We start from the raw sequence: 12,155 nt of genomic DNA on the forward strand, positions 1-12,155 counted from the left end.
GAGCCCAGACCTTAATTTTTTATTTAAAAAAAAAAGACCCCTCTCCCCACATGGCCACTTTCTGCCACACAGCTGTGGGGTGAGCAGCTTGCCCCTCCCTCTCAGTCTCTCTTCATTGTTTTTTTTTTTTTTTTGGAGGGGGGGAGGGGACTCCAGTTCCATGGCCCCGGGGTCAACTGCATGGGTGTCACTGCTGGAAGTGAAGGAAGAAAGTCCGGATTTCCTTGGGATACACAGTGATGATGGAGTCTCCTGGTGACGCTGGTAGGGAGGCGGGGCGGCCTGGGGAGGACAAGGAGTCTGTCTGTTTGTTCTTCCTCCTGGACACCACCCCCCACCCTACCCCACCCCCCCATCCCCCCCACCCCCGGCACCACAGCAGCCTACAGTCTACTATGGCTCCCTCATGGCTCTTGATGGTGACCGCCCTTGGCTGCCCCTCCTCCTAGGACTCCTGCTAAAATGGGTCTCTCCATTTAGCTTCTCCTGGGGGCTCCACTGAGGGGCGGTGTACTGCCCACCAGTCTGCTTTCCCTGTGGGGCTGCACTGAACACCGAAGGACTGAGGGGGACCATCTGAAAAACCTACTCTGGCCTTACTAGCCTTGGCAGCGAGCCTCTTTATGGGCCTGTTCCCTCCCTGCTTAGCTGAAATAACCCCCCACTCTCCCACACAGACACACATAGACACACACACACACCACTCACACACACACCCACTCACACACACACACCCCACTCACACACACATACGCACACCCCACTCACACACACACACCCCATTCACACACACACCCCACTCACAGCCCCCCCCCACCTGTGTGGAGCCCTGGCAGGAAGAACTGACACCGAGCTATTGTTAACCTAATCGGGTAATTAACAAAGGTTGTGGATTCAGAGAGGGAAAGCAGCCACACAAGGCCACCCAGCACGTGGCAGGTCTGTGTTGCTCCCCAGCCTGACAGGGGTCCCAAACCTCTGGGGTGGCCAGTCTTTGTCCTCCAGTGCCAGCGCTTCATCATCTGCATGTTCCAGGTCCCTGTGAGTGAGCGTTCCTCCACAGCTACTACGGACCCTAGTCCTCGAAGTACAACCTGCAGGGGCAGGAGCAAGCGGAGGGGTGGACCCTATGGATGCCCAGATCCATGAAGCTCCTTTAACCAAAACAGAAGGGTGGCCACCAACTGTGCCTTGGGTCCTGGGGCCCTGCCTCAGTGACTAGCACACCTGCCTCGTTTCATCTGAAAGGGCAGATCGCCAACCTGTTCACAGGAAAGAGACTGGTGGTGTGTGCCTCCCTAGATCGTCCGCCAGGTGAGCAAGCCCACACGGGGACAGGCTCCTAGATGGGGAGGCGCCTGGAAGCCGGCAGAGACACCTTCTGAGCCAAGAACTGACACCTTCCTAGCTGGGCAGGAAGGGAAACTGAGCCTCAGGAGAGTGAGGGAGCCCAATCGACTTGTACACCTGGACATAGACCTTGGATTCTCTGACACCGAGTCACCTTTCCCAGAGAGTCCAGGGAGAACGGGTTGGTTTTCTGATGGAACAAATGATTGCCCACGTTGTTTGAAAGGTTGTGCAGTGGACTGAAGAGGGAGCTCAACTGGGTCAGGTGGCTGCTTTGTCTGTAACCCCAGTGCTGGGGATGAGGGCAGAGACAGGAGGTACCCTGGAAGTCATGGTCAGTCTAGCCACCCAGTCTCAAAAAGTAAGGTAGAAAAACGAGAGAAGGGTACCCTGACATTGAGCTCTGATCTTATGTGCACAGAGCCATACAAACATGTATGAACACCACATGTCCCACCCCCCCCCCCAAAAGGTGCAAAATTAAACATGAAAGAACCAGATGTGGCCCGTGGTACTAACTGGGAAATCTCACCCACCCTGAAGGGAGAGCGTAAGTTGCCTCATCTGTGAACATGGCTAGTGGTCCTCCGACAAAGCGGTCGCTCAGGACAGGACTTCAGACAGAGTTGCTTCCCCAGGGGTAGAGCATTCTTGGAGGTCTGGGTGGTCTGGGGTGGGGTAAGCACTGGGGGGGGGGGTGTTACCCTGAGATCCATCGTCACAGGCTGAGAGAGCACTGGGTCTTCCCCTGCTTCATACAGGTGGTGCAGGCGCAGCAGCACACGCCGCAGGTTGGCCTGGGGCTTCTCCGAGTGGCCTGTGGGGGTGGAGGTGGCAGTGAGGACCCCCCATCAAGCAAGCTCGGTGCTGCAGTCTTGACCGGGCACTCTGCAGTCTGGACTCCGTTCCGTGTCTCAGCCTCCCTTTGGGACAGCAGCTGTCCCTCAGGAGTGGCAGTCATTTGCCCGTGGTCACTGTGGCTCATGTGCCACAGAGGTGGGATCCAAACGGGGCTGTGCCAACCCTGTACCTCTAGCATATGAAAGGGGCTAAAGCCAGTGTCCTCATTCTTACAGTGGCCATCCTTGGGCCTGTCCTCAAATCCTCCAGTTCCACTCTGCCCCCTCTGGAGTTGGATGTGACCACATGTGTATGTTGTGGTCCCATGGCTCAACACAAAGTGAGCACAGAGGTGTGATGCTTCCTGTCGGGTGTTAACCCCGATGCCTGCTTCCCTTCTCATTGCCATCACTGTCTAATGAACTCAGAAACTGGGACGTGGGGACCCTGGCGGGGCATCTTCTGAGCAAACCAGTGAAGCTCCTGACAGCCAGGCTGCCTCAGCTCTGAGGGTAAGTGGAAACTGAGGTACTTGGGGGGCTGCAGGAGGACTGTATGGAAGAAGCACATGATGGCTGATCTTGACTGACAGCTTGATTGGATTAAGAGACACCTAGGAGATTGGCGCAGCACATTCTCGGTGTCCTCTAAGAGGATCAACCTAGGTGGGAAGACCTGCCCTGGATGTCGCCATCTTCCCCCATGGAGGCCCATGTGGAATACAAGAGGAAAGGAGAAAAGTGGGGAATGAAGTCCACCCTCTCTCTGCTCACTGCATCATGCACTGAGCTGCCGCCATGCTGTCAGCCATGATGAGCTGACGTCTCCACAGCTGTGTGCTGGATCAGCCCTGTCTGCCTGAGTAGATTTTCTCAGGTGTTTTGTCACGAGATGAGAAGGTTGACTAACATAGAGACTAGCACAGGGCAGCCCCGAGGGCCGGGCAGCATGTGGACCACTGTCTGGGGGATGCATGGCATCCATCTGCAGAGCGGTGTGGCCGGTCCTGGGCTGGGAGCCAGAGGCTGGGACCACCCTGCCCCAGATTGTTGACTGACTGCTCATTCTCTACCCCTCTGCAGGCCTTGGTCTCTTATGTGTCAGATGAGGGGACAGGGGACCTGGGGAGGAAGTCACCCTGGTAGGCTGCCTCACCTCTCCGAAGGTTCTTCAGGTGCTGGGCATGGCTCCTGCTGTAATTCCAACCAGGTATGCTGAGGATCTGCAGGTGAAGGTTGGGGGGCAACGTCACAGCCTGGGGGTTCTGGGATCCTGCAAGGCACACAGATAGTGAGGAAGAGCTTTGGAACCAACTCCTTCAGACACTCAGCTTTCCACATGGGGGCCTCTGCCCCTTCTAGCCACGCCCTACTTGGCCATGTGCAACCCACAGTACAATGAGCCTGAAGATCTGATCTCAACCCCTGTTCTACCCTTGCCCCACCCCTACAGGCCTTTCCTGCCCCATGCTGCTCTCTCTGCATCCAGCTGCTGGGCTTACACAGCTTAAGATATGGATGGACGCCGGGTGGTGGTGGCACACACCTGTAATCCCAGCACTCGGGAGGCAGGGGCAGGTAGATCTCTGTGAGTTTGAGGCCAGCCTGGTCTACAGAGCTAGTCCAGGACAGGCTCCAAAGCTACAGAGAAACCCTGTCTCAAAAAACCAAAAAAAAAAAAAAAAAAAAAAAAAAAGATATGGAGGGACTTCATCAACTGGCCACTTCAGACTCCAGATGAGGAGTTTAAGGCCCACAGAGGGACACATTTATTCACACCCACATAGCAAGCCTACACAAGCCTGCTTTCTATTCTGGATCCAGAATGCTCTTCACCACCTATCAGTCCCCCCACAGAGACCCTCTGACCCTCTCTTTCCACTCTGACTTTCAATAGGTGCTGCTACCTTCTCATCATATCCAAGTCACACGAACTGGCCTAGGTCTGGGTCACCTGACCCAAGTGGACCCAACAGGATCAGTCCAGTCTAGAAAGTCCATCTCAGCTCCTTTTGCATGCCGTGATATTTAGATCTCTATGAGTCCCATGTGCTAAAAGCTTTGTCCCCAGACTGTGGGGTACTGGGGTGGCAGAATTTTAGGAGGTGAGGCCTAGAGGAGGAAGTTAGGTCACTAGGTTGTGCCCTTGTAAAGGTCACTGGGACCCCAGGCCCTTCCTCTCCCTCTTTGCTTTTCAGCTGTCATGAGACAAACAGATCTTTGCCCTGCCTTCCCCACCATGATGTACCATGCCACCAAAAAGCAACAGAGACAAAGGACCACAGACTGAAGAAGCCCATGAAACCGTGAGCTAAAATAAAACTTGGCTGCTTTTAAGTTGATTATCTCAGGTGTTCTGCGACAGAGACAGGCATCAGATTTACATGGTGGGAGACAGTTCTCTGAGAGAAGCTAAGAAATTGTATGGTCCTGTCCTGGGGGAAGGAGGAGGAGGGGGGAAGAGGAAGGAAGATGGGGAGGAGGGGAGGAGGAAGAGGAGGAGGGAGAGGTGTCGAGAAGGAGGAAGAGAAGGAGGCAGAGTGCTCAGGTGAGATGAGGGATGGCCTATGGGGCTTCCAGGTCTTGAGCTCAAGTACATCCAGCCCTGCAGTATTTGGGCCTCCAAGTCAATTCTCCCGTGGCCCTCAGCTGCTCAAGAGGGATAGAGGGAGGGATGGATGGACGGATGGATGGATGGATGGATGGATAGATAGATAGATAGAGATAGATGGAAAGAGAGAGAGAGAGAGAGAGAGAGAGAGAGAGAGAGAGAGAGACTTCTCAGACATACTCAATCTTCACCTGCAGCAAAGATCCCAGCCACCAGGGGGAGCACGTCCTCACATGGCCATCTTCAATGTGAGAGCAGAAAGGATGCCCTGCCAGGAATACCTGCTCTCTGGACACCCACAGCTGTCCTGACCTCTCACTCAGCTCTTCCTTTCTCTATTTCCCTCCCCTTCCTTCCCTTTTTCTTTCTCTTTTTTTTTTTTAATATTTAAATATTTATTTATTTTCTTTTTTCAAGACAGGGTTTTTTTTTGTGTAGCCCTGGCTCTTCTGAAACAGACTAGCCTTAAACTCAGAGATCTGCCTGCCTCTGCCTCCCAAGTGCTGGGATTAAAGGCGTGCGCCACCACCACGTTTCTCTATTTCTCTCTTTTCAAGAGGAGGTCTTACAAGTTTAGACCAAGATGGCCTGGAACACACAGCAATTCTCCTGCCTCAGCTTTCCAAGTTTTAAGCCATGCCTGGCTTTAGCTCTTCCTTAATGAATTCCCCAGACTCTACTTGACCAGGGACTCTGTTTCTGGATCTGGTCCTTGGTAACCCGTGTGTGTGTGTGTGTGTGTGTGTGTGTGTGTGTGTGATGTTCTCTCAAACATATGGTGCCAGGCCCTTGGTAGCATGCTCCAACCAAATGTTCTCTGAGTGAGTGTCCCACACCCATTCTCAGCCATCCCAAGAACTCTTGCAGGACAGTGACGGCGCCTTACCCTACACAGAGGAGACATTCCTTGTATGAGTGACAGTTGCCTGCCTTCTTCCCGATGCCTGGGAAGGGCTCTGGCTGAAAAACCAAGCATTCTAATGCAAACCTCTGCTAGTGAGTAGGAAGAAAGCACACAGAGCCCCGTTCTCTCCAGGCCCTTGAGCTTGCAGAGGCTGGGCCGCAGCACCCTTTAAAACTGCAGCATCTCAGGGGCGGCTGTCTCAGTAAAGACACAGAGCCATGGGGCTGTCACAGAAAGCCTAGAGGAGGCACGGCCCAAAGGTTGCATTTGGATCATGGCTAGGTGGGTTCTGCAGGGGTGTCCATCCTGTGGCCCAGCACAGCTATGGATGCAGCCATCATAAGATCATACACTTACTCAAGACACTGCGTTCATTTGGTGATTTTCGTTGTTGTTTGTTTGGGAAACTGACCGCAGTTCTCAAGTGTGAGCGTTGCAGGTGACGGTCACTCTGCAACATCACACGAAATAAATATGTATACTCTCAGAAGCTGTGGGCCACGGATGGTATACTCCTGGATTTAGTGTGTGTGCCCACGGCAGTTCTTTGTCTAATGTTGCCAGAAGGAGCCAAAGGGCTAGACACCCCTGGACTAGAAGTTCTCTCCCGTGCTGACAGCCCGCCCTGATTCAGACAGCCAGGCTTGTAAGTGGTGTGCTGCCAACACTTGAAACAACAGGGTGATGCAGAGCCATGCTAAGCAAGAAAAGGACAGCAGGGGAGGAGATGGAGAAGACCGAGGGAAGAGAGAGAGAGAGAGAGAGAGAGAGAGAGAGAGAGAGAGAGAGAGGAACAGGTGTGAGTTTCAGCTCCGCACTGACTGGCAGGGGAAGCTTGAGGGAACCCCTGTCAGCACTCAGACTTTGAGGTCCCGTCCAAAGCTGCCCAGCATCCTGAGGCAGGAGGAGCCTCTCAGAGGCCGCTGCCCCCGGGGCGGGGCAGGGAGGCGCATCCTAGGCAGCGGCCATGCTCACCGAGAACGGGGGCCTCTTCATCCGTCAGCTCTCTGAACAACACGACGGGCTTGTGCTGCAGCGCTACCCCGCTCCTGGGGCGCAGGGCACTCGTGATGGGCTTAGGCCCCAGCAGAAGCCAGAGCTCCGAGTGCACGACGGAGGTGTCGTTCAGCGTGAGGTTGTATTGCAGGTTCCAGGCCATGTTGTTCCACAGCCGCCGATGGAGCATTACCTGCGGAGATCATCGGGGGGTCCTTCCGTGCCCCTGGCCACGCTGTGGGTGGCTATGAGGGCCCACCGGGGGACAGCCAGGCCTCTCTTACCTCCACCTGCCCGTTCTCTTGGCTGGAGACACCATGGGCTCGCTCCGCCAGCAGCACCAGCCTGCTCTTGGCATCTTCGATGAAGGCCGACTGTACCATGGGGTAGTAATTCTGCAGACACAAGTGCCACCCAGTGGGCGGCTTCAGTACAGGGTCAGGCAGACCCCAGCTGTCCCCTCGGCACAGTGTGGCACAGCTTCCAGCCTGCTGCTTCCTAGCCATGTGGTCTGACCGACGGGACTCTAGACCCCTGCTAAGGGCTCAACACACGTGGCGTCCAGAACGACCCCTGACAAAGCCGGGAGGGAAGAGAGAAACAGACAGGTCTCGGGAGTGGCACTGTCGGAGATGCAGAGCCCACGGGGTTAACAGGGCCAGGAAAAAACACGCTGGGGTGCGGCATGGAGCTGCTGCAGGCATACCCGGGCGATAGGGTTGCTCTTGAAAGCCTTGTAGGGCCTCTGCTGCATCTGGTAGCCGTTGTTGTCAGAGAAGAGGACTTGCTGGGTGTCTAGGTCACTGCTGGTCCTCAGGATGGCCTCCCGGTTCAGCTCCAGGGGGCCCACTCGGTACTGCTGTTCTATCCGTCGGCAGAGCAGTTCCCCAGGGGGGCTTGGATGCACATGGGCCAGACGGGAGTGGATTGCATAGGTGTGATCCCGGTCTGTTACATTCCTAGGAAGGGGCCACAGAGGAGAGTGCTGTGAGGACTGGCTGAAGGCTCCTCCCTTCATACAGGAAGCTGGGTGCCAGCAAGCAGCTATCTGTAGGTGGACACTGGCAGTGCTGGACACAGCAACCTAGTGGGAGGACTATGGACCCTGTGGAGATTCATGCAAGGCCTGGGCATGGAGCAACCAAAGGCCCTCTCCCATGCTCTGACTCAGCTACCAACAACATGACTGCTCGGGCATGCCCAAAAAGCCACAGGCAGAAGAGGACAATTCTCTCACCCAGCTAGCATTGATTAGTCACGGGCCAGAGCCATTGCCCAAGTGCAGGGACAGAGGCTCCTTGACCCACCCCCTCCTGCGCCTTGCAGGGGCTGTGTGCCCGCCCAGGGGAGGCACCTGTAGAAGTACTGCCTTATTTCGGTCGCCAGTGGGCCCGCCACCACCTCCATGCCCACTGCTTCCCAGGCGGGCTCAGCGGTATGGTTGGGCGCAAACTGGTAGTTGTCAGAAACGGGGCCCTGCTTCACGTCCCCGTTGGCCCGGTACTCCAGGAACTCTTGGGTCATGCGCACTGTGTGGTTGCTCTGCCTGCAGGGGGGAGAGAGGAGACTGGTTGGTGTTACCCTCAACAGGATCATCCATCGGCAGCGGGGCTGTGGCTGGGCATCAGGAGCGAAGAGGATGCCCCGGGAGAGCCTGAGGAAGGTACCAGAAGCCCCAGGGGAAAACCCTGACCCCCCACATAGCCAAGGACTGTCAGGTGAAGTCACAGGAGGGAGGCTGCACACAGGCCGCCATCGGGGAGCCCAATGGGGAGCCCATCGGTGGTCCAGGAGTCACACGAGCACAAGAGTGGAGTTTTGTCACCAGGTGGTGGCGGTGGCGGCGGCGCACGCCTTTAATCCCAGCACTTGGGAGGCAGAGCCAGGTGGATCTCTGTGAGTTCGAGGCCAACCTGGTCTACAGAGCAAGTTCCAGGACAGGCACCAAAACTATACAGAGAAACCTTGTCTCAAACAAAACAAAACAAAACAAAACAAAACAAAAAAAAAAAAAAAAGAGTGTTACATGCCAAGGATACTTTATACCCTTAAAGTCTCTTGGTCCCCAGGGGTGTGGATGAATGGGTGGATGGATGGACACATGGGTGGGCAGAATCCTGGCTAGATGGGTACACACAGGTAAGTGGCTGGCTAGCTCAGTGGTTAGATGGGCAAGTGCGGGGTGGTGGGTGGGATAAAGGGTTTAAAGGCCCTTTGTGTTTTAGGCAGCACAACTATGTCCTGAACAGTAACTCAGTTTCTGCAGTTAGAGAAGTGGACCGCAGGAGCACCTTTCTCACGGGGCCACTGAGTCCCCCTTTGTCCATGGGTCAGGGCTCTGGAATGAGGCGGTTGAAGCAGCCTTTTTGCAGTGGCCCAGGCTCTCCTCCTCTTAAGGAACACAAGAGCAGGAAGGGGTCTTGCTATCACCTGGCCCTTCCCCGGGGAAGGTGAGCACATCAGGGGGTCATAGGACACTGTGCATGTGTCCAGGTCCCAGGCACACTTCAGAGGCACGGCTGCCTCGACTTACCTCTCCTGAATACTATGTAACATGTTGGTGTCCTGGTCGAACAGCAGAGTATAGCAGTCGTTTGTCACAGGCAACAGGGACCTGCCTCCCCGGCTGGTCTGGTTCCTCAGCTTGAGACTAAACTTGAGGGTGCTGGCCGTGGGGACGACCAGTTCCCTGGTGTGTGCCCGGTCCCCACGGGGGCGCCTGACTTTGTAGTGCCGGTAGCTGAGGCCTGGGATGGTGGTCAGGATAAGCAGGTCATAGGCAGAAGGGTCCTTCGTAGAGTTCTGGATCTGCAAGCCAGCAGCAGGGAAAGGAAGTCTCCTCAGTCACCCCATAACCCCTACCTCACACTCCTGGAACGGGTGCTCGCCGTCCACCCAGGAAGCGGTATTTTCTCCACCACCTCTAGAGATTCCCATGACATCTTTACAGGCGTTGGTTTTGCTGAGACCCCCGCCAACCCTGAACAGACCTCTGGGGCCCTCCCTTCCCACTCACTTCTCGTCCCTATGCCTTGCCCTTCCCTGTCCTGGCAGCGGGAGGGGGGGTGGAAAGCGGACCACGTGACTCATACTGAGTGTCTCAGGAGCACGGAGGGGGGCAGCCTAGATCCCACCCCAACCTCGGCACCTCTGCTAAAGTGCCCCTTTAAGATGCCCAGAACCCTTGCACGGAAGAGTTGGAAGGAGGTTACCAAGAGGCAGACAGCAAACGCCCTCCGGCAGGACTTCCCGCCCGTACCTGTGCTGACACTGCGTGGCCCAGCTCATCGGTGACGCTTACGTGGGGGAAAGCAACAGTCAGGGTGATAATGGTGGTGACCTTCCAGGCCAGCGGGTTGTACACAGAGACAAAGTATCCCACAGGGCCTGTGTCTACAGAGAGAACAGGTGTCACTTGAGGCCCCTGATGCTTTTGGGAGCTCCCTGATAGGAGAGAAAATGAGGTAGGCAAGACCTGGCCTTCCAGAGCCCCCTAGGGCAGATGGGGGAGGGCAAGGGGTAAGACCTGGAGCCAAGGCTTGGAGCGGCTCTTGTGATGTGGGTCTGGCTCTCCCGCTCTGTCCCATCTGTCATGTACTGACTCTTGAACACACCGCTCAGTCTCCAGCCTCCCTCCTAGGGCCTTGCTGTTCTCTCTACCTATTCACTCTTGGGTTCTTCTCTCCCTGCTCTCTGCTGAGGGGGAGGCCTACCTGTGTGCCTTACCCAGCACCGATGCCACAACCCATGGCATCTTTCTGCAATGGTCCCTCCTGTCAGACTTGTGTCCCCTGTGCCAGCCCTGGGCAGAACCTACAGGCTGGATTGGGCTACACACAGAGGGATGAAAGGGCAGGGCAGGTGGGAGACCTGGCCCAGATCCTATCAGGGAAGGGAGGAGACCGGAGGGGCTAGAAAGGGCCAGCAAAAAGTACAAGCTGAGCAAAGCGGGGCATGGGGACCTGGGGGCTCGTCCCTGGCTGCTCACGATTTCCCTGGTTTCAAACCTAAACATCCCAGTTGTATGACGAGTCACTCTACACATGTGACACTTGATGGACCAAGAGCTTGGGCCACGGTGGCCTGGAGGTGACCGGCAGTCCAGCTGGGCTTGAGAGGGAAAGCAGGGACCAGGCAGGGCTGGGCCAGAGAACATAGTAGGGAGCACAGGGTGGCGGGTTCAAACTCTGGCTCTTCCTCTCCCTAGCTAGTGAGGTTGAGCTGAACCATGATCCCTCTGAATCAGTTTCTTCAGTTCAAAAATAAGCCTCCCTCTCATAGACTATGCAAGGCATTAAATACCCATGGGGAACATTCTAGACTTAGAAAACACTCAGAACTCATTAGTGGTTCTTGCTTAGTCCGACTGAGCCGTCAGTCCATCCAGGATTCTAGGACAAGGAAACTGGCCCAAAGCATTGAACCAGCTGGCGAGATCACACCATGGTACTGGGACACAGGGTCTCAGTCTCCACCCCATCCCAGACTTTTTTTTTTTTTTTTTTTTCAGTTAGGGCCTCTCTATTACATAGTTCTGGCTATTCTGGAACTTGTCATGTAGACCAGGCTAGCTTCAGACTTACAGAGATCCACCTGCCTTTGCCTCTCTAGTGCTGGGATTATAGCTTTGTGCTATTCCTGGCCCCAGATTCTTTTCAAAGCACAGCCACTGCCTCCCGGCAGGGGCCTGCCTTACCTGTGCCAGACACCGGGGACCTGTCCAGGGCGATGGAGGCCATCAGCTTGCGTACGCCCAGCATTCCTATCCTTAGATGTTCTACATACATGTCGTTCACCTTGGGGGACTCGGTGCCTGTGATGGCATCGTGGTGCTGGACCTGTCGCCGTCAGAGTCAAGGAAGAAGGGTGTCAAACTTGGTCCTGGGAGGTACCTGCTCTCCAGAATACTGGGGGAGAAGGCAAGCAGCCCTCCCATCTTACAGAAGGGAAACTGAGGCAAGAGGCTATAGAATTGGCCCAGCTTCTCCTGACCTCATGGAAATACCCTGCCTGAGTCCTCCTCCTGGTAGAGACCCAGATTCCCCTCCATCATTATCATCCCATGTGTGCACTGGTTCCTCCTGGCACACTGTGTAGGGTGTGATGCTCCCACTGTACCAGGGAGAGGTGGACTGTCTCCTTTCACAGAGCAGGAGACTGAGGTGCCCTGGGTACACATTCCACTGTTATGATGCACACCGAAAGTCTACCTGCTTCTTCCCGGCACAACTCCTGGAGATTTACCTCCAGGCATCTGTAAAATGGCCTGCCTGACCCAGCCACTTTCTGGAGGGGTGACAAATGACAAGACTTCTTGTGTCTCCATGTCCCCATGGATACAGGGGAGGGAGGCAGGCGGAGATGGCCGCCATGCCATTCCATTGCCGCACCATCCTGTGGGGTGAATGCACAGGGAAGGGATTGGGGCCCAGGGAGGAAAAGTCATGAACCTGAG

The 12,155-nt window shown here is 55.5% G+C and overlaps 1 protein-coding gene across 1 annotated transcript in view; it reads right to left on the minus strand.

The window, feature by feature from the left end:
• The window catches only part of Man2b2 (mannosidase alpha class 2B member 2), a 29,914-nt gene continuing 17,759 nt past the window's right edge, over positions 1-12,155 (minus strand). Inside the window, exons 9-19 of the mRNA XM_028882343.2 lie at positions 11,397-11,538; positions 9,960-10,093; positions 9,234-9,508; positions 8,055-8,246; positions 7,407-7,659; positions 6,985-7,095; positions 6,680-6,893; positions 3,346-3,462; positions 2,055-2,167; positions 977-1,094; positions 1-282 (exon numbers count right to left, since the gene is read on the minus strand). Of these exons, the coding sequence (XP_028738176.1) occupies positions 188-282; positions 977-1,094; positions 2,055-2,167; positions 3,346-3,462; positions 6,680-6,893; positions 6,985-7,095; positions 7,407-7,659; positions 8,055-8,246; positions 9,234-9,508; positions 9,960-10,093; positions 11,397-11,538 (1,764 nt within the window). The 3' untranslated portion in view covers positions 1-187. The remainder of the gene's footprint in view (positions 283-976; positions 1,095-2,054; positions 2,168-3,345; positions 3,463-6,679; positions 6,894-6,984; positions 7,096-7,406; positions 7,660-8,054; positions 8,247-9,233; positions 9,509-9,959; positions 10,094-11,396; positions 11,539-12,155) is intronic.

The sequence above is a fragment of the Peromyscus leucopus genome, chromosome 10 (assembly GCF_004664715.2).
Source record: "Peromyscus leucopus breed LL Stock chromosome 10, UCI_PerLeu_2.1, whole genome shotgun sequence".
NCBI lineage: Eukaryota > Metazoa > Chordata > Mammalia > Rodentia > Cricetidae > Peromyscus > Peromyscus leucopus.